General features: G+C 35.6%; 1 protein-coding gene across 8 annotated transcripts in view; it reads left to right on the forward strand.

Annotated features, from left to right (window-relative positions):
- LOC139116105 (cAMP-dependent protein kinase inhibitor beta-like) overlaps positions 1-24942 on the forward strand; it is a 130377-nt gene that overhangs the window by 87734 nt on the left and 17701 nt on the right. The window contains exon 1 of one of the 8 annotated variants that reach the window (XM_070678653.1): positions 8183-8330. The exons of 6 other annotated variants lie outside the window; for them this stretch is intronic. In XM_070678653.1, coding sequence (XP_070534754.1) covers positions 8306-8330 — 25 coding nt within the window. In that variant the 5' untranslated portion in view covers positions 8183-8305. Of the gene's footprint in view, positions 1-8182; positions 8331-24942 lie in introns of those variants that run through there. One more of the 8 variants, XM_070678646.1, reaches the window with a different exon arrangement.

A 24942-nucleotide genomic window follows, 5' to 3' on the forward strand; every position in this document is an offset into this window, starting at 1 on the left:
TGGGGCAATTTTTGCCATTTTTAGTCAAAAAATGTGTATTTCCAAAACTGCTCATCTGATAGCTTTGAAATTTGGTATACAGGTTTCTACAGATGAACTAAATGATATTTATTGAAATTATGATGAAATCTGCAATTTTGTATTTTTGGGCAATTTTTGCCATTTTTGGTCAAAAAATGTTTATTTCCAAAACTACTCATCTGATAGCTTTGAAATTTGGTATACAGGTTCCTACAGATCACCATAATGATATTTATTGAAATTATGATGAAATCTGCAATTTTGTAATTTTGGGGCAATTTTTGCCATTTTTGGTCAAAAAATGTTTTTCTCAAAAAGTACTGGTCTGATAGCTTTGAAATTTGGTATACAGGTTTCTACAGATGAGCTAAGTAATATATTGAATTTCTGATGAAATCTGTAATTTTGTATTTTTGGGGCAATTTTTGCCATTTTGGTCAAAAAATGTGTATTCCAAAACTACTCATCTGATAGCTTTAAATTTGGTATACAGGTTTCTATAGATGAACTAAATGATATTTATTGAAATTATGATGAAATCTGCAATTTTTATTTTTGGGGGCAATTGTTGCCATTTTTGGTCGGAAAATTTTATTCTCAAAAAACTACTCATCAGATAGCTTTCGTTGACATTTTCTTAGGGATGATCCCATGTGAACATTCAAAGTATGATGAAATCTTCAATTTTGTATTTTTGCAGCTTATTTTAGCCACTTTTTCCTGGCCACTGCATTGAGCTATCAAAGATTTCCACCTTCTTCATCAACATGTGTCAAAAATAGTTATTCTCTACATAAACACAGCGGAGCTATATCGGCCGCTAGGTCGCTTGTCAAAATTTTAGCAAAATTTGAAAGATTGAGAGAGGATGTTTTTAGAGGCAACAAAAATTGACTTTGGCACTCAAAGGGTTAATTATGCAGCCTGAAAACACAAGAATTAAAAGACATCTGAATTTTGATTTGTACTTCAACTTTTCTAGTAAAAAGTCTGCCATAATTCACAAAGTACTTCTCAAAATTTTCATTTTAAACAGAGAACATTTTGTGTGTATACATACCGTGTATTTAACTTCTCATAAATGCAAGATGGGTTTTGTGAAAGTGCATTACAGGGCATTATTTATGGTCTGGTTTTATAATTGAAGTAAGACCGCGAAGAGATAATACTGCATATGAACTTTTATGCAAACAAATGTTTCCTGGAACTCAGTTTAATGTGCAGCAATTACTTAATATAGATACATTAATTCAAAATTATCAGTAATACCAGCTGTGTAAAAAGAGCAGCTGTGTATTTCTGCCACAATTTGATTGATGCTGAAAAGGATAATTATGTAAGCCCTGGGGCTAAACCAATGATGAATTATGCAAGTCTTAATGCAACAGAACACTTTTAAACTGACAAATATCATACGTTTTCAACTTTGACACATCACCAGTAGTGCAAGCTTCAACTTCTAAAAGTTTGGTCTTTAATTTTAAACGATTTCAGGTCACAATATACGTACGGTACATGTAGTGTACCTATGGTATGGTACATGTATATTCAGTACCAGGTGGTATATGATTCAATGTGTTTTCTGCGAACACATTGTAGCGGTACAATGTGTTCAATGTTTTGGCATTGGGATCAATCATAAACAATTGGAGTACCCAAGTATGTAAACATAATCATACCTCAAAATTACCTTATTTGTAGCAATAACCCAATTGGATGGTTACGATTTGAGCAAAGTGAAGTAAGTAACATTTAGCTGCTTTCCATCTACCTCATTACCCAGTAACTTACTGTAATACAAATGAACAGAATTGAAAAACAACTGTGAATGTCCATGCCGAAAATGAGATTCTGTACAGGTGAATGTCCAGCACAGATACAGAAATCTTAGTTTCTTTAAAGACGGAGCATTTGTGATTTTGTGCCCTTTGAAATTGGCCAGTATTGAAACAACTGATATGAATGTATACCTTATGTAATATATTTACGTCATTATGTATGACATAAAAGTTCAAAAGATTAGTCTGTCAGAAGATTGTATATTCATATACTACATCTTCACATTACATAACGTAAGAAATATCCAGTTATATTTATTGTTAATTATTTTATCTTGTATGAGAAAATTTATCTTATTTCAATGTAAAAGTTTTATTGCTATAAATGTGAAGTAAACCTTTATTGTCAAGCAAGCAAGCAAGCAATGATAGCTATCATTATTATTATCCAAAACATGCAAACAAAATTATCCAATGATGCAAATTTTTTTCAGTTGTTTAAATTTTTGAGGGTATTGAGGGGGGGGGACTTGAAAATTTTTGAGGGTATTGAGGGGGGATCTGAAAAAAATAAGATTTCAATCGCGATTCCTCCAGCCCCCCCCCCCCCCCCCCCCCCCCCCCCCCCCCCCCCCCCCCCCCCCACCCCCCCCCCCCCCCCCCCCCCCCCCCCCTCACCATTTTTTTTTTGAACGCGGCCTTATTCAATCCCAGTGATCTCTAGTGCAATGAATGACAGTTGATTTACATTCTCCAGAGTCCAGGGTAGCCACAATTGAATGATGGAAAAATTGAATTTGGACATTTTACAGTGATATTCAGTTACTGAAGATATCGCTGCAAATCAAATTAAGCTAATGTTTTGGTTCCTGTGGATGCTTATGTCATGTGGCATTGGATGTGATCTTGTCAACGGAGCTATAGGTCATTACATGTAACTTCATGATATATATGTTATCAGTTCTTGCCGTTAGGCCTTTGTATGTTTGTGTGGCTCGATCATGTACGGTATTACTGACAGATTTGACTCACAAAATGCACATTGCCTAGGCTATCTCCTTCAGATGTGACAAGAGATACTTTCATTTTCAAATACTCCAATTCAAACAGCGATCTGTCCCCAAGGGTAATTCTTAATTGAAATTTGGCCGTATCATCATTTCTGATCTAATCAGGCTTCCATGGCAAATGTGTGAGTTGTTTACCATTGAGAGTGTTTGCCAGTAGACACTGTCGATTTCCCCAGGAGTATTTACTCCCTTAGTTATTCCGCATTGTTCCCATGTGGTCACCTGCAGGGCAAAGCTGTGACAGATTTTATCTCTATGACAGACTGCATCATTCCAACCCCGTTTTTTAGGTTTGTTTAAAAGCCACATTGCTTTTGATATGTGAAGAACTACAAGAACTAATTAACACAAGCTGGAAATATGGCAATTTGATATTGTTTCCAAAAAATTAGGCCCATAAATACTTTATAAAATATTAAAGAGAATTGAAAACGGCAAGAATAAAAATTAATCAAACAGCTCTGATACAAGTAATATTTAATTAGCTTTGTAGTATTTTTGTCGTGTTTACTGTTTTTCTCTTGTACGTTTTCTGGTATGTTGTTGTTTGTTTTGATAATTTAATTGTACTTTTTAACTTAAAAATTTTATCGTTGACCTTGTGGAAGATCGGTCTTATTGGCAGAACAAGTTATTGACAGTAAATAAAGTTTTAATGATAACAATGATAAATAACACTTTTCAAAAAATATTGTTGAAATTTGAACATTTTGAAAAATGAGTCTCACAATACTTAATTCCTCTCTTTTTCCTAAAATAGCTCACATATAATTGACACTTGCCTCAAGTCTTTGTGTGTGTATCAAATATCCAAGCACTATACTCTGGCAGACTAGCGTAAATCGTGGGATAAACGTGATACCAGCCAGTGACTGCTGCATACACCTGAGAAAAGCCAAGCCATCATGCAGTCAAAGTTAACACCAGCCTGGAACAGTTTTGAATAAAAGATAATACACTTTGTATGGCCATAGAGGATGCTATTTATATTTTCCTTTCCCTGCGAAGGTATAATCATAATAAGTCGTGAAATATGAGAAGCTCAAGAATTTGGTTCACTTTAAAAATGGTGAACCAAGGAGGGATAGGTCTCAAATGCTGTCAGCTGAAATTTCCATTTTAAGATCATTCCTATGACATCAACTCTGTACTCAAGCCTTAACCTACATGTACCGGTAGGTATCCTGGACTCCCTCTCTGAACAATCTTTGTCAATAAATACTGGTGCTTCCAGCTGGGTCCACTGTTCTACCGTATTTGTCTGCCTGAAATTCATGATGAAGTACCTGTGCCTATCTTCTCATGCAACACGTCTGATCTGTATTTTGTTTGGGTCAATGAAGCCTAGATAACATTGTGAGATTTCCCATCAGAGCCTCAGAGTCTGCAGAGATTTGAGAAAACTTTCAAGTGACATGATATTAACCTACAACGTTAGGTTCTGTGACTTTTGAGTCACCAATGATAATATTGAATCGTTTGTGTGTGTAAGGCGCACAGTCTATTTGTTTGATTTACTAGCTGCAATATATTAGAGTTACAGATTGTCATAATGTCAATGATGGCTCTGCTTAACCCTTCAAACCACCATGGTTTGGTCTAAAACCACTGTATTCAGGGTTATTTTGACCTGTTTACCTTGAATTGGGGGTGCACATGTGTCAATCAGATGGTGCTTCTTGATAATTGCAGATAATATTTTGTATTGACACTGTTAGCCATAGGCTCAACAGTTTATTTAGTTTAGATAAAGGCTTATAATAGTAATGATAATAATATAAAGTAATTCACAAAATTGGGTGATTATGGCTTTGCTATAATCATTGTTAACGTCTGGGAGGACACGGGGAAAAGGGTTTAGACCTTGACATATGTGGGTCACCATGTGCCACCTACTACCACTGGCTGGATGCACTTATGACGTAACCTTATCTACCACTGCCCCCTTTACCGTTATCTAAACAATTTGCGTCACCCTCTCCACGTCACTATCCATGCGCATATCAGTGTGAGCAAAGCTGTAGCTCGTCCATTTCAACTTCTGCCACGCTCAAGTTCACACCACAAAATCCCCGCCCACCCTCCGCAAAGAAAAAATAAATAAATAAATAAATAAAGCCTCGCTGCAGGCTAGCAGCTCACAATAAAAGATATTGTACGTCTCTATACTGCTTACTTTATACAATAAAGTCCCAGGGGGGTACTGTCATGGGTCTGCTGTGGGCGGCCGGTAAACACGTTGCCCGAATGCACGGTAGCCAGAGCCCGGTACCCGCGCCATCCAGGCCGCTATGACGCCTCGTCGCCCCTGCCATGGCAGTGCATGCATAACCCCGGATTTCGGCCAAACACTTGTCTCCGTGTCATTCCTTAGCGTTAAACCGGGATTTATGTCTTAGTACATCATGCAGCAGACGCAAAGCGTCAAGGACAATACTGAAGTGTACTATGAACGAGGACATAAATCTCGGTATTTTGTGAATGATCTTATTATTATACACCTTTTACGTCTAATATCCCACAAGAAAGTGGAAATTAAGGCATTTTCAAATGTCTGTCATGCAATGCACTGAGCGATTGTGAGCTGACTGGGAACGCGTTCAGCATGTCCGCTATTAAAGTCCCATAGAACGAAATTTCAACCCACGCAGCATAGTACACGAGGTAGAAATTGTAGGCCAGCCCTATAATTTCATTGTAATTCACAGGTTTCGGAATGACCGCCATTCGCTGCGTGAAGTACTGAATGTTTCGAAGTAGGCCTATACTTTTTGTAAAAAGAGTAAAATCTTCTCTTGTTTTCCCCGTGTTGACGTTAAGGTGTTATGAGGTCAAAGGTGAACTAGCATCCAATAATACCTAAAGTTATTGTACTCCGCATCAAAGTTATTGGACTTCACGTCCTCTGATACCGAAGTTAACTGTACGAAGAAACTCCATAGGTTAGAGACTCAGGTATATAATAATATATTAATTTAATAATAATTATAATACTAATTCATGCAGATTGAACCAACTTTGTGTGACTTCTGACAATTAATCTCATACTATCAAAATTTCTTCAGGCTTAAGAAAAACACATGACAAGTGCATTTGAAGTCCATACACCTAGGTTAGATGTATATACTGCCCCGGAAATAACAAAATTATGGTGTGAAAAGCACATACTGTAATGCTGCTGATGAAAGACCACACAAACACTTTCATTTCATCAAATCAGGTCACCCCAGTGTTCAAGGCCGGCCAGTTTTGATAACATACCCTAAACATTCTGTGATGACAAGTAAACTTGTTTTCCAATAATCTCATGGGGATATGCAATTATTGAAGTAGAAATATGGTGTGGAAATGCCGTGTACTGGTATGCAATATGACATTACACACTTGAGAGTTTATCCGCTCTTAGTTCAACATGGATGGGCAATATGTGACTTTCAGAAAATAAGTTATGACAGAGTGAGACTTGATATCCAGTTTGGACTGTGTGATATATACAATTATCCCATATCTATGTCATCCATTTCTACGTCTTTTGTTGCTTGATATTGTTACCGACTGACTTTCCTTTTTGATTTCTTCACTTTCTACTGATCAGTCCTTTAAGACTCAGCCATTTAGAATCTATGAAACAGAACTATAGTAGGCAGTGTACATTCTTGTTTTTAATTAAATATCCACATGTAATTTTTTACATAGGGATAAACCATTCAATGTAGGGGTTGAAGAGATTTAGCCCTTCAGTAAGTCATTTTGGAATTAACTTTTCAAGTACCGGTATGAATAGCAAATATTTGTCCCTTTGTCCTACTCAGAGACAATCACAGTATTTTTTTCCAAAATTCTGCTGGCACTATTGATTTGATTTTTAACAGTCCTCTGATCCCCTCATCCAAGTATCAAATAATTTTCCCCATTTGGAGTAAGTATGGTCACAGGGCAGCTGATTCAAAGCACATAATCCCCAGGAAAATCATGTACATGTAGGATAACCTACATACATGTATTAACACTGACTTTAGACAGCATGAAATATTGATAGATATGCCTCGGGGACGCATTGGATTATGAATGTAATTGGATTTTACATTCATCAGTGGTGTGCTTCTGTTAGCAGACACACACACTGCAGCTGAGTCCGTATCTTGCAGGTGTTCTTTATGGCATGAGGGCGCTGTTTATAGGTAGACCTGGGTTTTCATGCTCTCTGCATTTAGAAGTTCTATTTTTACTTCTACAATTCCAGCACAATGGTAATATTTAGCAAGTTTTCGTTGTACAGGTGTGCCACTGATCACCAATATGGTTTCAAAGCCCTGTAGCTGAATATGTAAGCCCTCAATAAAACTTCCATAATATTATCACTCCTTAATAAAATTATTGAATCACTTTATCATATAGTTCACTCATACATGTATACCGGTAGTTTGTCAATATAATAATAACAGTTTCGAAACAAAAGCAATAAATTGTAATGATGATAATAATTCTTCTTGCATTTGGAAAAACCATTCGTAATTGTTATACTGTGACATTGCACAAAATGACAAAAAATGTAGCAAAAATGTTGTGTATCATTAAATTAATTGTTATATTCATGCATTGGTAATATGTATTGTCATTATCATGATAGCAAAGTGACAAAACAGAGTGATTACTGGCCATACAGACTGGAATGTGTGCATGTATAACATTGTATAAGATTTACAATATCCTAGATGCATGTGTTTGATGAAGTTGAATAATTTGATATTTCAATATTTTTGCCTGGTCCAAATAATACAATTTTTACGTTACTTTCTTTACACATGCAGACTGTTTTCCCAGCATTGGTGTGGGATGCGTGCCAGGCTGGAAATGAGGGCCACCCAGGGACTAAGTCTTGTGGCACTGAGCATGCTTAATGTAGCCTTTCAACAGTCCCATTTGTATATCATTGCACACACAGGCATTCAATGGATATGTGACTGTTGCTTTGCAGCAGACTATAAAATAAAACCAGATTGCAACTTTCTGCTTGGAAATTACACACATGCATTACAACTGGTTCAAAACTCTCCTGACCAAAAAGCTTATAATCATAAACCTGGCCATGATCTGAGACTACTTAATATCTCCACCAGTGCAGAAAATACACGATATTTGACAATGTTCTGTGAAGAAAGGTTGTGTTCAGTTGGTGAGCCTGCAGACTGTAAATTCAACTGTCATCCAGCTGGCTTAATATCTCTTGGACGGTAATTATATTTCCGCTTCTATTTATTCTTCGGCTAATGTATGAAAGCTGTCATTCCCGTTAGAGCAGTGATTGATGTTATGCGACGCCTGGATCTGATAACAAGAATTCCATTAGGGGCGTGTATGCACAGGTGAAGGGATTGCTGGATATTCCATGCCCACAACGATGGATATGAAATGACAAGTGCTTGACAAACTAGTATGGCAGATTCAGCAAGAGACGAAGGTAAAAACTAGACGTGCAATTATTAAATACAGTTTGCTTTGTTGTGAAGGTTGTTTGACTGGCATGAAGTATTAACACTCACTTCAGGTTTGTTGTTATTGTTTTTTCTAATTGCAAAATCCAACTAGTATTTGTTTGGTCAGGAATAATTTCTACATGATGTAAAAGAGTCTTAGATATCGGCAGATAGTGAAATTATTCCAAATATGAGAGCTGTAGCATTAAGGGACTTCCTAAAGGAAATAATTGACTAACGCTGAATTCCCTGTGGTTAAGCTGGATGCATGGATGTCAAGGGGTAGGGACACCCAGCAGCTTTAAGCTGCTAGAAATTGTCAGGCGCAAGTAATTAAATTGCTTTTCCTCTGTAGTTCGAGCATTATCAAATCCACAATCATGGAAAATCCTCTTTACTAAGAGGAGATAGCTTTAATTCAGAAGTTCACTGAGGGATAAATTGAATTCACAATGTTAGCTTACAGGCAAACTTTGATAAAGGGCCAAGTGTTCTCTTCTGTGCGTTGTAGTCTACAAGATATCAAATGCATTGCCTTCATACACAGTCAGCCTGCCAGAGAAATTCCCAGCTGACATTTTCCATGTGTTTTTTTTGACCTGCACATTGCATAAAATTTTGTGTATAGCAGTTTCACTGAGTTTCCTGATTGTGCTTGCTGAGATTTCATAAATTTTATTTGTAGTCCTCTTGTGAAATTTAAATAATTTGTGCAAGTTTCTAAGCTCTATATTCTTCTAATGAAATCAGGGTAATCCTGTAGTAATTTTTATGGGTTTTAAACTAGTTGCCAGATTTTGTTTAATTTTGTTTTGTGTAAAATTGTTGAAGAAGGACAATGTTTTCTTTTAATTGTTAATTGTGAAGATATAGATGTGCATTGTACTGGCAAGTTGTTGACACTTGGAAGGATTCTGAATTCAGAAAGGCATACGAGGTACAGACAGGTTATCATTCTGTTCGTGAGCAATAATAAATCATTGCTATCAAATGCTACAGTACATTGCCGTTAATACCACCCGTTGGAGATGTATAAAAGCTGTTTTCCCTTTTAACAGACCATTGGAGAGTCGGTAATACAGGTAGTTCTCTTTAACAGCCACGGTGCATTTTGCCTAAAAGGGGTTTAGGTAATATATGTTTCCATTGAAGAGCACAATTACCATGCGTAACAGTTGTACCATGTAATGCTTGTAAAACTACTGCAGTATGGGGAATAATTTGTTCTACCTCGTAATTTTGTTTCCCAAGCTTAGTTTTTGTATGGTGTTATTGAAATCTTCTCCAACTTCCAAGTCTGGATAGTGGAGCCCAAGATGTACAGTTTATTTTGTCATTTCATTGAAGTGATGCTGGTACAGTTATTTCATAAACAATAAAATCAAGGTCTATATGTTCTATATTTAGCCATTGTTAACAAATTCTGTTGTAAGATTATTATAGAATGTATTGTTGGTTTGACTTAGTTTCAGAATAGTGTGACTCAGTCTTCATTAACTCCTTTCAAAAGACAAATACCCACAATTAATTTTCTTGTTAAATATACTTAATTCATGGCTCTATGTGCATCAGAACAGGATGTCACTGCTGGCATGCTATACTGTCATTGCTGCAATATTCTGCCATATTCATACCCATCCATGGCACCCAGTTGGGCATGCAACAATTTGTTGTGGGTGGAACAGGCCATCAGAATGGGGACATGCATTTTTTTCAAATCAAAGACTCAATTTAAGACACATATTTTTCAGGAGTGAGCAGGGTACCCATATTTTTTTAAAAGAATTCTGTCACTTTTTTGCAAAAGCAAGAAGGCTGTAGATGTATTTTTTAGAATAATTATTGATTTTTGTTTATAGCCCTCTGAACCAAAATCCCTGTAGAGATTTACTGGTTGATACCTAATACCTTGGGTCAATATGAATTACCTTGTACTTTTCTGGAAAGCACTACAATGGTTTATTAACAGCTGTATGACTTATTTGTCATTTTACATGCCCTAGAGATTTTCCCATTAGATATTTCTCATCCTTGAAGGTTGAATACAGCTTCTTTGAACTTATTTAGCCACTGTACCATCTATCAATGACAAAATGTTGTTCACTTAAAAAATTTTTAACAACCTGACTGGGCTCATGCCTTGGAGCTAGCATTTCCTTTAACATCATGTTATTTGGGTGTACTACTTTTGATTATGAAAGGCCTCTTACATATGGACCTGAAAGCTTTGCCTAACAACTGTGATGGAATGTGTGCACTTTGTGTATACATACATACTTATGGAACACTCTGTAAACGTGATGTGAATTATACGGCCTTGTAAATTCTGTACAAGCCCTAAAGTGATACTAGCTCTGATTTTAATTTTTTTTCTGAATATTTTACATATTGTGCATCGTATTTATTATTATATTATTCATATCAACCACAGCTACTCTAACCTTTGACCTCATGTGCTGGAAGGCATCATACAGTCATGGTGTTTGGTGATATAGTACGTTTCTCCATTAGATTCTGCACTGCCTAGAAAGGTACCATTGCCATGCTATAGTTACAGTGTAAACTCTAACATTGACCTCATTAATTCTTCGATAGAAATTCTTGCTACCTTATATAGCTTTACCTTGTGCTAAGGGGTCAAACTGCATGGTATTTAAAAGCATTGTGGGTAAAAGTCACCGCAGCAATAGTTTGAGATGGTGATCTCGTAAGTTCTTTCAATGCAAGTGCAATAGTTTTCATGACAAAAAGTTGGGGTTTTTTTTGTGAAACTATAAATAGTTTTAGTCTTGCACTTTGACTTTGAATGTTTGATGAGCATATCATGCTAGTTTAGGATGGAATTCTCTGGATTCAAAGTGAAACCATGCTAAAACAAACAAATGTATGAAGAAAAAGTTGTACTGATATGACTCAGATGCAAAGTTGTACGTTAATCATGTAATTTAAACGTGCGTACACTGCCTGCCAGTAAATTGTGAAAAGTTCACAGGAAGCGTGATCAGTCATGCATCAGCTGGGCAGTTCCAATTTTAGAATGGTGATATTGCAAGTGTTTGAATGTATTCCGGGCATTCAGGTCAAAGAATATCATAAATCATAAGTTCTAACACGCCATACAATGTACTGGCTGCAGGTGTTAAGTTAGCCGTACTTCAGGATTTTCATGTGGAGTTTTCTACCCTTCAAAGGATACGACTTCCGAACCCTGAGCATTAATCACAAATTGATTAAAAATTTAATAACTTTGCCTAGATACAGTGCCTGGATACCTTTCAAGACTGCATGTAGTTGTTTGAAGGGAAATTTATATCAGGTGCCATGGTTACCATATTCGGCTGTTGAGAAATTGTCATGGAAGCATACAGGTATAAATTGTGAATTTCTTTTCTTCGTCACTTGTAATCTCAGCTGGCGTGTACCTGTACTCATCACACTCCTTTAATGATGAACAAGATTTATTCACAAAAATGACAATAATTCAGGATTCTGTAAGTATGAATGCTGTTCAATATGCCAGCTCAGCTTTTCATTTCTGAAGTATTTTCTTTAAAATTTCCTGAGTTCACCTGAAATGAACTTTCCACCTGTTCATGTACATGTTGCAGCAAAGTTGTCGTATACTGCAGATATCTTAAATTGTATGATTACTTTCAAATTACTCACAATAATGATAATGGAACTACCAGCCATGGGAAGTTCGTACATTTTACCATATTAGGGATATGAGAAATAGTTAGGATTTCTTGGAGGTAAGTGAACTTGGTGGTTTAAAAAAATCAGCGCTCTTGTCACAGCACAGCAGATTACTTGTTGGTTGGTAAGGAAGGAAAATTGAGCAAGGAACACAAATTCTGAACGCAAAAGTTATTTTCTCAAATCTTCCGGTTCTGCTGCATATCGCTATTCTATTTCAGACCCTTCCAGAATCGGGCAGAGTAACTGTCCGATACTTTAATAGAAGTGACACTGTTGTACTGGAGTATAAAATCTGACAGAGAGAAGAATTCGCTGGGAAAAGAATATAAAGTGGCAGGCTGACCTGATACACAATATTGAGATTTTGAGGTAGATTCGTCGGCCATTTGTATGTATAAAGTTTGTATAAATATTATAGAACTGAACACGGTAGCGTAAATTGCTGTGAGTTGTTCAAAAAGTTGCAAATGTTTAATCTACATAATCTGGCTTTAACAAAGTCATAGAAAGGTCAAGGGATAAGTAGTTCTGTGCAGATGATCTGAGATCTTTATTTAGTCAGATAGATGTAGAGATTGTGTTATTGTCATCGGTAATTAAAAAAGCCTAAGCCAAACAGATGTCTTCAGAAAAGAAGATTTGACTTGTTCTCACTATTGGCTGACAGTGAGACATTAGCTCTGAACTCCCTATGTCACTAATATATTGAAAAAAACTCCCTAGCTAAGAAAACTGTGCACTACCTTGTAGAACTGCCAGCTTTACAGAAACTATGCATGAATATGTGCATGACATGTTGTAAAGGGAAGCATTTATTGGATCAGTGCAGTACTTGTCCATTCACAGCAATCAACTAATTGAATTCCCTGGCTTTTTTTGGTTTTAGTAGAATTGAACTTGCCAGCTATCATTTCACTAATCGATTGCAATTGAATTTGCTCGTCTGCGTACCAATTGAGTGAAGTTTAGACACCTGCTTCACTTGGTGCATTTCAATTGCTCTCTGTCTCCTGATGTGTATCGAATTGAATTGAACTTTGTAGCCGTCATGTGATCAAATTAACGTTATCAGCTGTGATTGTTTCAAGTGGATTGCTCTCACACACTTCAATTTCATGCTAACAAAACTAATTTACTTGTCTGAGCCATAACCTAAGTGTTATACGTCATCTTCTGGGTCATCGTAATGGCGAACTGAACTCTGCCACTCTTTCATATAATTGTTCAAGTATTTGCCTCACGCTTTACCAGTACTGACATGAAATGTGATAAATTTATTCCTCCAAATAATGTCCAGCATGATCAAAATGACCTGTACTAAATTTTTAATCATGTGTAATAGAATTCCATTACAATGTATTGGTGGAAAAATTTCATGAATACATTTAATTTTATGATCTGTTTTCAAAAACGCTGCCCACAAAAGAATACATACATTGACTTTACTCTTAAAACTCTATTTAGATGTAACTAAATACTGTAAAGAAGCATTTCCCTTTTACCCATAATGCAACTTCTCTTTTTTACCCACAATGCAACTACAGAAACAATACAAAGGTAATGCCAATGTGTGTGTCTCTGTACTGTCCTCATATTTCACTTCTACATGTCTTTCTTTAGGGGAAGACAATACTCTTGGTGCATAGGAATTTTACCTCTCATTGAATCCAGGCTAGTGTACATGTAACATCTTTACCATGAATTTACTACGTACGAGATTTACCCTAGAAAATCTGCCCTTCGAATTTAATAGAGCTCTGACAGTCACATCCTATTTCATTCACCAGGCTGCACGTCTTTATCAGTAATGTACGATTTGCATCATAGTGGTGAAGAAATACACATTTTTATGTAAAGTGAAGCAATCAACAATATATTGTCTATTTTCCTTTACTGGTTTATGCCTGCACTCACTGGAGATATATTATCTCTTCCTTCAGAGTTGCATGTATGTTTCTTGTGTGTTACAAGTAAATTTGTCAACAATATTTATTGTCTATTTCCCTTTACTGGTTATGCCTGCACTCACTGGAGATATATTATCTCTTCCTTCAGAGTTGCATGTATGTTTCTTGTGTGTTACAAGTAAATTTGTCAACTGGTACAGGTATAGGGGTAGCTGAGATACCCAAAGCTGGGTTTGATGTAAAATTATTATGTGGTGATCAATGCAGACCACCAGAAAAATACTTTCAAATTAGTACGTGGTCCAAATGGAAAAGATGAAGCCGTTACAACATGAATTGAAGTTCACATTAATCTGTTCATAAGTCTTCCTTTTTAAACTGGATGTTCTCTGTTGTTGTTCAGAGAACTTTATTTCACACAATGTTGGGTGTGTACAACCAGTTAGAGGGTTGGATGGCAATAATTGACCTTATAATGTTACAGACTGAACTGTTCTCTAAAATATTATAAAAATTTCTATTTACTTAGGCTAGTCACAGTTATTGATGCACTAGGTGGCCAAATCTATTTCAAAATTGATGTTTCCAAGGTCCAAAGGAGCCCCCTCCCACATTTTCGCTTGGATGTGCAAATTTAAGTGAAAAAAATAACTGGTGAAAAATTGGTGAAAATTCGTTTTGAACCCGGTAATATAAGAGGCTCTTTTCAGTTCTACCATACTGCATACTAAAATATTTAGGTGTTGGTTCAGCAGTCTAAAATGTCTCCAGGGCCAGTACTGTAACTTTTATGATTTTTTCACACTGTTTGTTTGATATGCCAATCCACAGTTCTTGTTCGACTCCCCAAAGCATGTCCAAACGCAAGATACTATTTAGCTTTCAACGCCACGTCTACAAGTGTAGAATGCATTACTGTTGTTGACATTTGAATTCTAGTCCAGACCAGAATTCGCTTTTCAACAATAACACGTACTGCACCGTCTACACATAATATAGGCTGAGTCGACAAGCTGAATACTGAGTGTTGCAAATTGGGGAGTAGAACAAGAAACTGTAGTTGACATACTCATTAAAGCAAAAATAGTGAAAAAAGGTACAGCTAATGGATCTTTAAGGAAGGAAATGAAAATATTTAAAATTTTGTTGAGGGTCGTTTTCTTCTTGATGGAAATATCTGTCAAGTACCAGATGACATGGTTTTCCATAGGGTTAATGGGACTTGAAGAAAATAGTGTAGACAATCAACATAAGTGTCATGTCTCAGGATAATTGATGACACTGTAATAGGGACCTATTCTTACAAGAAGCCACAGTACTTAGTGTAATTGTCCAAATTGATAGTCTGAGTGACAGCCAATTATCATAGGAAGCTCCTCATAATTTCTCAGTGTCTCATTAAAGGATGAAGTTACCATGGTGATGAAAGGAAGCTGCCAATTTAGCATCATATTCTGATGATAAAATCATCAGTGTTGGAAACTTTTACAAGCATTTCAGGTGTTACTAACATCTGTTTCTGTTGAGTATACTGCCAATCAATTCTATCTCACATGAAAATTTGAAAACACCACAATTAGAAAGTTAGAAGGTTGTTGCATTCATTTGGATCTTTCATACTGACTTTTTTAAAGATTGCACATTAGTTAACTCAATATTCAAACTGATTTAACATCGTGACCATTTCATCTCCGAGTAATCTTATACCGTACCTTTGCCTGTACATGCTGTTATGTTTTTTCTCTACTGTGCAATTTCCCCATTGATCAGAGATTGTATCAACCCTATTGAATGGTAAAAGGAGTGATAATGTACCAAATTCTAATATTGCATAGATAGTGATTAGGATTAGCTCATTTCTAGGATAAAAATGCTGCAATAGATCTCTGCAGGACAATAATAGCTATATAGTGCTCACTGAATGGCCACCCCTAAGGTAGGCATCTTTAAGATAAAGGTTTTCTTATACTTTCCTGATAGAGACATTCAATAACTCCTTTTAAAGTCAAGAAGAAAAATATGCCACCACTGGCTTATTTTTGAATTTAATAGAGAAGCAAATTATCCAAAATTTGGTTTCTGAAATTCAAAACGACAGGTATCCTCAATTTAAACTAATGAAGAAAATTGGAAACTCTTGACGTGTTTGAAAATAGAACAGGAAACAGCCAAATCCTCAAGCTTACGCTAGCAAAGATTGATGAGATTTTGAGAGATATCCCTGAGGAACATGCTCCCTTAGCCAGTTGTAGCTGTTCACGTAATGACTATCCAAACTTATCAGCAGAATGATTATCTGCTGCCAGAACTAGCTACTTTCCTCAGATAACTTGAAGAATGGTCAATAACAGTCAGCCATATACTAATTTTGGAAAAGTTCTGCAGGACAGGTATAACAGTAAGTTTAAGTGGTCTGCTTTAACTTGCAATGAAACCAAAAAGACTACTTCTGGTGCATCTCAGTGGAGTTGGAGATTTCACTTTTAATTTCCATGATAACAGGGTACATCTGTTTTTCAAAGTACATAAGACAATATGATACAGTCACTAGATCTGTATGAATATTAGCTGCTTGATCTCCTTCTCCATCAACCATTTGGACAACCTGACCACAGTGCAATCACAATGACTCTGTTTAGTTTATTGTTTGGACTCATGCAGGTATATTTACAGCTAATTTATTACTGTTACTGGGCAGGAGGCATGCAACAATCAGTGTGAGTCTCTGAATGCAGCCTCTGAATTTAATAACTTGTTTATTCCACCAAGGTCCATGCAACCCAGTCAAACTGTTCTCTCAGACAAAGCCATATTAACAGTGAATATGTTGACATCTCACCTTCTAGGTAATCTGTGATGATTTTGTCAACCTCTCATGCAATTGTGTAATATTTTGTGTTAGATTCAAGGTAGAGTAACAAAGTTTGTCTTTGCTTGGCAGCTTAAAGCAAAGAAATGACTAGTAGATGATTCAATGCCTTCCAGTCATATTATACAATGCGCCACATTTGAGAAAACTATGTCACTGCCTCAAGATGTATGGTAATCTTGTTATATTGTCTATACTGCTGTCTGGGATGTGCCTATAGATATTATGTTTGATATTATCAAGATTGATTTGTACAGTGGACTAGAAAGATGTTGGATTAGTTTTTAGTTGAGATGAAGATTCAACAGGCAGTACTGATGTATCTGTTGTGTTTTGTTGAAAAACAGCCGCATTTTGTCAAATCACTAATGAAATTTTCGGTCAGCAACCAATCAAGCAATTATCATGAAATTATTGTACCAATATTGGACACTGTTGCCTTGGGTACACAATTGTCATCAACAGCATGTCGTCACCGTAGCTTCTCATGTGTGCCATATTTAATGACTACCTAATCTGCCCATCCTAGACATTAGCAGACATAAATGGATATGTGATTGCAGAGGAACCCAATCCGATTAGACTAATCTGTCAGCTTTTGTCATCTCTCCAAAGTTGTGTAAAATTTGTGATTGCAATTCGTTGGTATATTTTGACAAGTGATAAGCAAGGACATGTATAATAACATGTGTTCCAAAATTGTAAAAATAGAAATATTTTTTGTAAGAATTTTTCATCCAATATAGTTATGTACACACCGTGTGTCATCTAAGCATCACTGATTTTGTAATTTCCCTTGAGTTGCCAGCATGAATAAATCATGAAGTTGGCAATTGATAAGTCAAGAAAGGACAATTTAAGTTTTCCAACAGGGACTTCCATAAATAGAGAAAATCTTCAGTGGAAGCAGTACATTCCATGTTCAGTAAGCAAATCCATAGCTACACTAGTTCCTTGTCAAACTGAGTTACAGGTAACTGATCTCCTATTCCATCTGGCAAAACAATTAATATTCCGAGTCCTTAGGTTGGCTTCAACTTTTTTGTAGGTGGATGTGGAAATATTGCAGGGAAATAATGAGTGACAGCATATCTAATTATGACTTGATTTAAAAGCAACTCTTGCAAATTTGCCGACTTTGGACCAATCTTTTTGGGTGTGTTTGGAACACCTAGTACTACCTCTTACCATTAGAGGTTAGTGGATGAATGTCTCATGGACATGATAAAGTTTTATCATGAATGGATATGATTGGACAAATTTTAAAGTCACATTATTCTGAAGGAGATGATTGCATCATGCATTACTTGTCTATTCCATCACGTACTGGTGTTTGCCATACTTGATTACTTCTGTAAGAGTCACGTATTTCATCAATCGCATCATTTCAAGTATTAAACTTGCTGTCAACTCATAATTAATATTTTGAAGGCTGCTTGTAAAATAATTGATCGATGAATTCTTGGTTTCTCGATGAAATTAAAATATTTCAAATGCTGGTAACAAAAAAAACAAGGTTGCATTTGCCACGAATTGTAAGCTTCTTTGGTCTAAATTGTGATGATATCATCAGCAGTGTGTTTCTAGTTCCTCTTGAACTCATGGTTTCATGGTTTAAGAAAATAATATACCACTGCATATTACACATGCTCAATAAAATACAATCTATGTACCAGTGCATTTCATTGGTGCACTCATAGTATCCATGTTCCTTTGAATTTGGGTCTTACATGAAATCCCTGGTGTCAAAGATGAGTGCAAATTCAAGTACAGCAAAACGTAATGATCATGCCAAGTTCCAGCTGGCATATCAGTGTTTGCTTTGTAATATGCAAAGCTGTCAAGCTTTAGAGGTACTATGTGCCTCGAAAGTGAAAGGCTGTTGCTTAAACTTTCCTCAATGAAACTTTCAACCATTCTCATACCAAATCGAGAATAAAATTCAGGGATTTATACTTTGCAAAATTTAGTACTCGAGAAATAAATTACCTAACATTTACCAAAAGTTGATAGTCAAAATGGCTGCCATATCCCTCTGTTAATTCCATGGGGAAAAACTGAAATGTTTGATTTTTGAAAAGCTAAGATGCTGAAAGTTTTTGTTACTCTGAGAGCTTTAAATGAACACTCACAAGTGGTAGATCAGAAAAGAATTGTAGAATTTTGAGAGTCAGAGTATCTGTCTTCAAAGCACATTTTTAGTCCAGTCAATCTACGAGACTTTGGTACCTAACCCACCACAAATTGCAACAGAATTTTTTCTTCAGAATGCATTTTAGAGAGGTACCCAGAACAACATATTAAAAGTTTACTCGAATCCACCTTGGGGAAATATACCTAATTTGCATAAATCAAATATGGCGGCCAACCATCGGACAAAATAACATAATTGGCCATATATCACATGTTGAACAAGCTATTTCAGTGATTTCAAAGTCTGAAACTAGTTATTTGGCTCAGGGAATCATTTTGGAGGTATAATGTTTTATATAGGCACTTCATTAATTTGCATAATTCCAATATGGCTGCCAACATTCCTACAAAAGACATTTTCGGTCATAAACAACGTATTAAACCAGCTATTTCATTGATTTTTAAGTCAAAAGTATGTTTCTTTGGCATGGACAAACGATTTTCGAGATGCAATGATTTGCATAGGTACTTCGTTAATTTGCATAAATCCAATATGGTGGCCAATAAACCTGCAAAAGACATTTTCTGTCATATACTACGTATTAACCCTTTGAGCGCCAAAGTCTATTTTTTATCAACTTTATAAAATGTAGCAGAGTCAATTTTTGTGCTATTTGCCAAAATTTTGACAAAAAACTGTAGCTGATGAAAAATGTATCCATTTTGTCCAAAATTATGAAAAAAGTACAGAAAAGTTGACAGAAATTGGTAAAATGTTGCATTATAATTTTGGTGTAAAAATTACTCAGTCAAAGGGTTAAATAAGCTATTTCTCTGATTTCAAAACTAAAAGTATATTTCTTTGGCATGAACAAACGATTTTCGAGATGCAATGATTTGCATTGTTACTTCGTTAATTTGCATAAATCCAATCTGGTGGCCAATATACCTACAAAGGACATTTTCTGTCATATACCACGTATTAATCGTTTGAGCGCCGAAGTCTATTTTTATCAACTTTGTAAAATGTTCCACAGTCAATTTTTCTGCTTTTTGCCAAAGTTTTGATAAAAAACTGTTGCTGATGGAATATGATATCAATTTTGTCCAAAATTATGAAAAAAAAGTACAGAAAAGTTCACAGAAATTGGTAAAATATTGCATTAAAATTTTGGTGTAAAAATTACAGCAGTCGAAGGGTTAAACAAGCTATTTCAATGATATTAAAGTTAAAAGTATATTACTTTTGCATGGACATACGATTTTGAGGTGCAATGATTTGCGGTGGCACTTTGTTTATTTGCATAAATCCAATAGGGCGGCCAATATACCTACATTTATTGTCCTATATCATGTATTAAACAATCTGTTTCAGCCATTTTGAAGTTTAAATATATTTCTTGAGCATGAAGAAACACCTTTGGCGGTTCAGTTTTTTTAAAAGACACTTTGATAATTTTCATAAATTAAATATGGCTGCCATATAATGTCCGAATAGCTTCTAATATAAATAAGGTTCTGGTAGAGTTTTAAGAGCTAGGAATATCAAGAAGAAACTTTTAAGATGACACTGCACCCAACACACCGTATTTTGACCAAAATAATTTTTTTTGCAAATATTTATCCAATTGTGATTAATTTGTTAAGCCAAGATTAAAAATTGGTTAAGTTCACTTTTAGCTTGGCAAGCAGTCGTAAGTTGCATGATATAGTGTTAATGTATGCAAATGTATGCTAATCACCCGATTTCCTGCTTCCTTTTTTTCCAATTTTAAGGTTTCCAAAGAATTTAACTCCAGTACAGTCTGGCTAGGTCAAATATTCTGAAATTTTCACATTATGTTCTTTAAATGCGATATAACAAAACAATTATTTTATTTGCAATAAAATGCCTACGTTTTGAATAAGGTTTATTTTGCTTGTCATGATTTTAAGCACAGTTTCGATTGTCATTCTTTAAGCCCATGGCATTTTAGAATGAAGATAGATAATGAAATAAATATATTGTATTTTGAAAAGAGTGTTAAAGTGAATATGAAGGACTTACATATGACTTCCGAATGGATTAAAATACATATATGTTTATGTGCGTTTACTAATGAGATGTAAGAAAGCCATGCAATTTTAATTATTTTGTTATTTTGTACATATGACAACCGTTAATGATTGTTAGTTGTCTAATAATAATCTCTTTCTGAATATAACATTGGATTCATATGTTTACGGCATTACTTATGCTTTTTATAAACACGATAAGAACTCATTCGGGATAATTGGATTTTCATATCTTTCAATTTCTCAAAATGTTAGGTGCCGTATAGCTGAATGTTGCAATATTGCAAATTACTCATAAAAACAAGTGTGTAACGTAAAACGAAAAGCAGATGAGATTAAATTTGTAGATGAAATTGCCATTACTTCGCCATCCAATTATCCAAAATTAGTTCCAATCGTCTTTATATGTGTTTTATACTGTAAAGTGTCAAAACATGTAATCATCAATGTTTACCTGTTTAAAAAATGTGGCGTACAAAATATTTAGTTTTTGCTTTAGACTGAATCCCCTTCTTAGTGACAGAGTGCATCTTAGAATTTGGTACATCCCCTATTTGGTAGGCAAAAAGTCATCACATATAACAGCAAAAATACAATAAACACAACAAAGATAATAACAACGCAGAAACAAAAATAATGCGACCAAAAATAACGAATGCCACAATACAGATAAATTTTGTCAGACTCTTAAAAACTTGATCAACACACAAACTCACAAAACTTGAAAACTGCATGCTTAGCAAAAGCTAAAAATTAATTCAAACAACTCATCAGCCTAACAGAATTCAACTGCTACACGATACAAACATGTACATCTGGAAAAATGACACTTGGAAAAATGACTCAAGATGTACTTGTTTGTATTGTGTAATAGTTGGATTCTGTGTTTGGATTAATTGTAAGACTTTGTTAAAGCATGCAGTATTCAGTTTTTTGTAAGTTTGTGTGTCCTAAAAGTTTTTATGAATCTGGCATTGTTTGCAATAGATCAAAATTTTATTAGTCCCCACGGACACCGTCCGGGGGGACTTATAGGTTTGGTCATGTCCGTGCGTGCGTGCGTGCGTCCGTCCGTGCGTGCGTGCGTGCGTCCGTCCGTCCGTTCACGCAGATATCTCTGAGATGCCTGGAGCGATTTCATTCAAACTTGATAGAAGGATTACTTCATATGGCATACAGATGCACGTCAATTTGTTTTGTGATACGATCCAATATGGCCGCCAGGCGGCCATTTTATTACGATTTTTTCATGTACAGAGCCATAACTCAGGCATGTTCCAACCGATTTTATTCAAAGTTGGTACAAGGACATTGACCAATGTCATACAGATGCACGTCAATTGTTTTGTGATACAATCCAATATGGCCGCCAGGCGGCCATTTTATTACGATTTTTTCATGTACAGAGCCATTACTCAGGAATGTTTCGACGGATTTTATTCAGAGTTGGTACAAGGACATTGACCAATGTCATAGATATGCACATCAATTTGTTTTGTGATACGATCCAATATGGCCGCCAGGCGGCCATTTTATTACGATTTTTTTCATGTACAGAGCCATTACTCAGGCATGTTTTGACCGATTTTATTCAGAGGTGGTACAAGGACATTGACCAATGTCATAGATATGCACATCAATTTGTTTTGTGATACAATTCAATATGGCCGCCAGGTGGCCATTTTATTACTATTTTTTCATGTACAGAGCCATAACTCAGGCACGTTTCAACCGATTTTATTCAAAGTTGGTACAAGCTTATTGACAAATGTCATAGCTGTGCACGGCAATTTGTTTTGTGATACGATCCAATATGGCCGCTGTGCGGCCATTTTATTACGATTTTTCATGTACAGAGCCATAACTCAGGCATATCTCAACCGATTTTATTCAAAGTTGGTACAAGGACATTGACCTATGTCATACATATGCACGTCAATCTGTTTTGTGATACGATCCAATATGGCCGCCAGGCGGCCATTTTATTACGATTTTTTCATGTACAGAGCCATTTCTCAGGCATATCCGCATGTTTTGACCAATTTTATTCAAAGTTGGTACAAGGACATCGACCAATGTCATAGCTATGCACATCAATTTGTTTTGTGATGCGATCCAATATGGCCGCTGTGCGACCATTTTGTTACGATTTTTTTCATGTCCTGAACCATAACTCAGACATGTATCAAGCGAATTCATTCAAAAGTATTTTTCTCACAGACCTAATGAAGAGGACTCTATCCTCTTTGAGGACCTGTAATCAAAGTACCGATTAACAAGTGGGGACTGTGTCATCAACGATGACTTGTTTTTTGTGTATTATGGCATTTTTTATTTCGGTCATATCATTTTTTCTGTTTTTTTAGCTTTGTTGTATTTATTGTATTTTGCTGATATGTGTGATGTCTTCTTGCCTATCATCTAGGGGATCTTATAAAGATGCAATCATAAATAAGGGGGTTCAGCCTAAATTAAAAACTGAAGATTCTGAACACGTCTGCTTTCGACATTAAACATTACAGATTACATGTTTTGACACTGTACAGTGTTAAACACTCACACAAATTACAAAAATGCCGTACACAGATGAATCTGATGTTATGTTCATAAAGAGAATATATTATTCAGAAGACTAAAAATCATTAACAGTCGTCATGTATAGAAAAATCAAAATTTTTAAATGTCCAAGGACTTTCTTCTTGATAGATTCCTTAAAACTATACTAAACCCGTATTTATATCAGAAGCTATTAAGCAACGGGCCATTTATATGGCAGCCATATTTAATTTATGCAAATTATCAAAGGGCCTTTGTACAAATTGACCACTAAAAGTGTTTCTTTATACCCAAGAAAAATATTAAATCTTTAAAATCACTGAAATTGCTTGTTCCATGCCTGGTATATGACCGGAAATGTCCTTTGTAAAAATGTTGGACACCATATTGGATTTATGCAAATTAAAAAAGTGCCAATGCAAATCATAGCATCTCGCCAAATATTTGTCCATGCCAAAGAAATATACCTTTAACTTATAAATCACTGAAATAACTTGTTTAATACGTGGTATATGACCGAAAATGTCTTTTATAGAAATGTTGGCAGCCATATTGGAATTATGCAAATTAATGAAGTGCCTATATAAAACATTATACCTCCAAAATGATTCCCTGAGCCAAATAATTAGTTTCAGACTTTGAAATCACTGAAATAGCTTGTTTAACATGTGATATATGACCAATTATGTTATTTTGTTGGATGGTTGGCCGCCATATTTGATTTATGCAAATTAGGCATATTTCCCCAAGGTGGATTCGAGTAAACTTTTAATATGTTGTTCTGGGTACCTCTCTAAAATGCATTCTGAAGAAAAAAATTCTGTTGCAATTTGTGGTGGGTCTAACCCTATTTTGACTGGACTATTTACCGTAAGATGGAGCATCTACAATCCCTACAGCTGAGAGGTGAACCAGTTGGGCAGACTAGGCATCTGGGCAGGATGATTGCATGGAGAAAGTGATGCTGAATTTCACTATTACCAGGCAACAACACTATGTGCATGATACCATCTTGTTAAAGGCTGGCAATGCCACAATGCAGACACAAGTACATATTTATTTGATACCTGTATATTTGTGTTACCATTTAGATATCTAGTAACTTTAAAAGTAAAAATATATATTTTTATAGCCGCTTTCAGTGTATCCCTCGAACAAGTATAATTTACTGGTTGCAGTAAATGGACCGATAAACTCACCTCTAAAAAGGGGAAATTAATTGTTTTGATTCTCACAGACTATCCAGTTGGATACGTACAATTGGATACATACCGGTTGGATATATACAGTTAGATACATACCGGTACCCCTTGGTACGTGTAGATGAGAAAAATTCGATCAAAAAACGTATACATGATGCAAATTAGTGAACTACTC

This window comes from Ptychodera flava, chromosome 17 (assembly GCF_041260155.1).
Source record: "Ptychodera flava strain L36383 chromosome 17, AS_Pfla_20210202, whole genome shotgun sequence".
NCBI classification, from domain to species: Eukaryota; Metazoa; Hemichordata; class Enteropneusta; family Ptychoderidae; genus Ptychodera; species Ptychodera flava.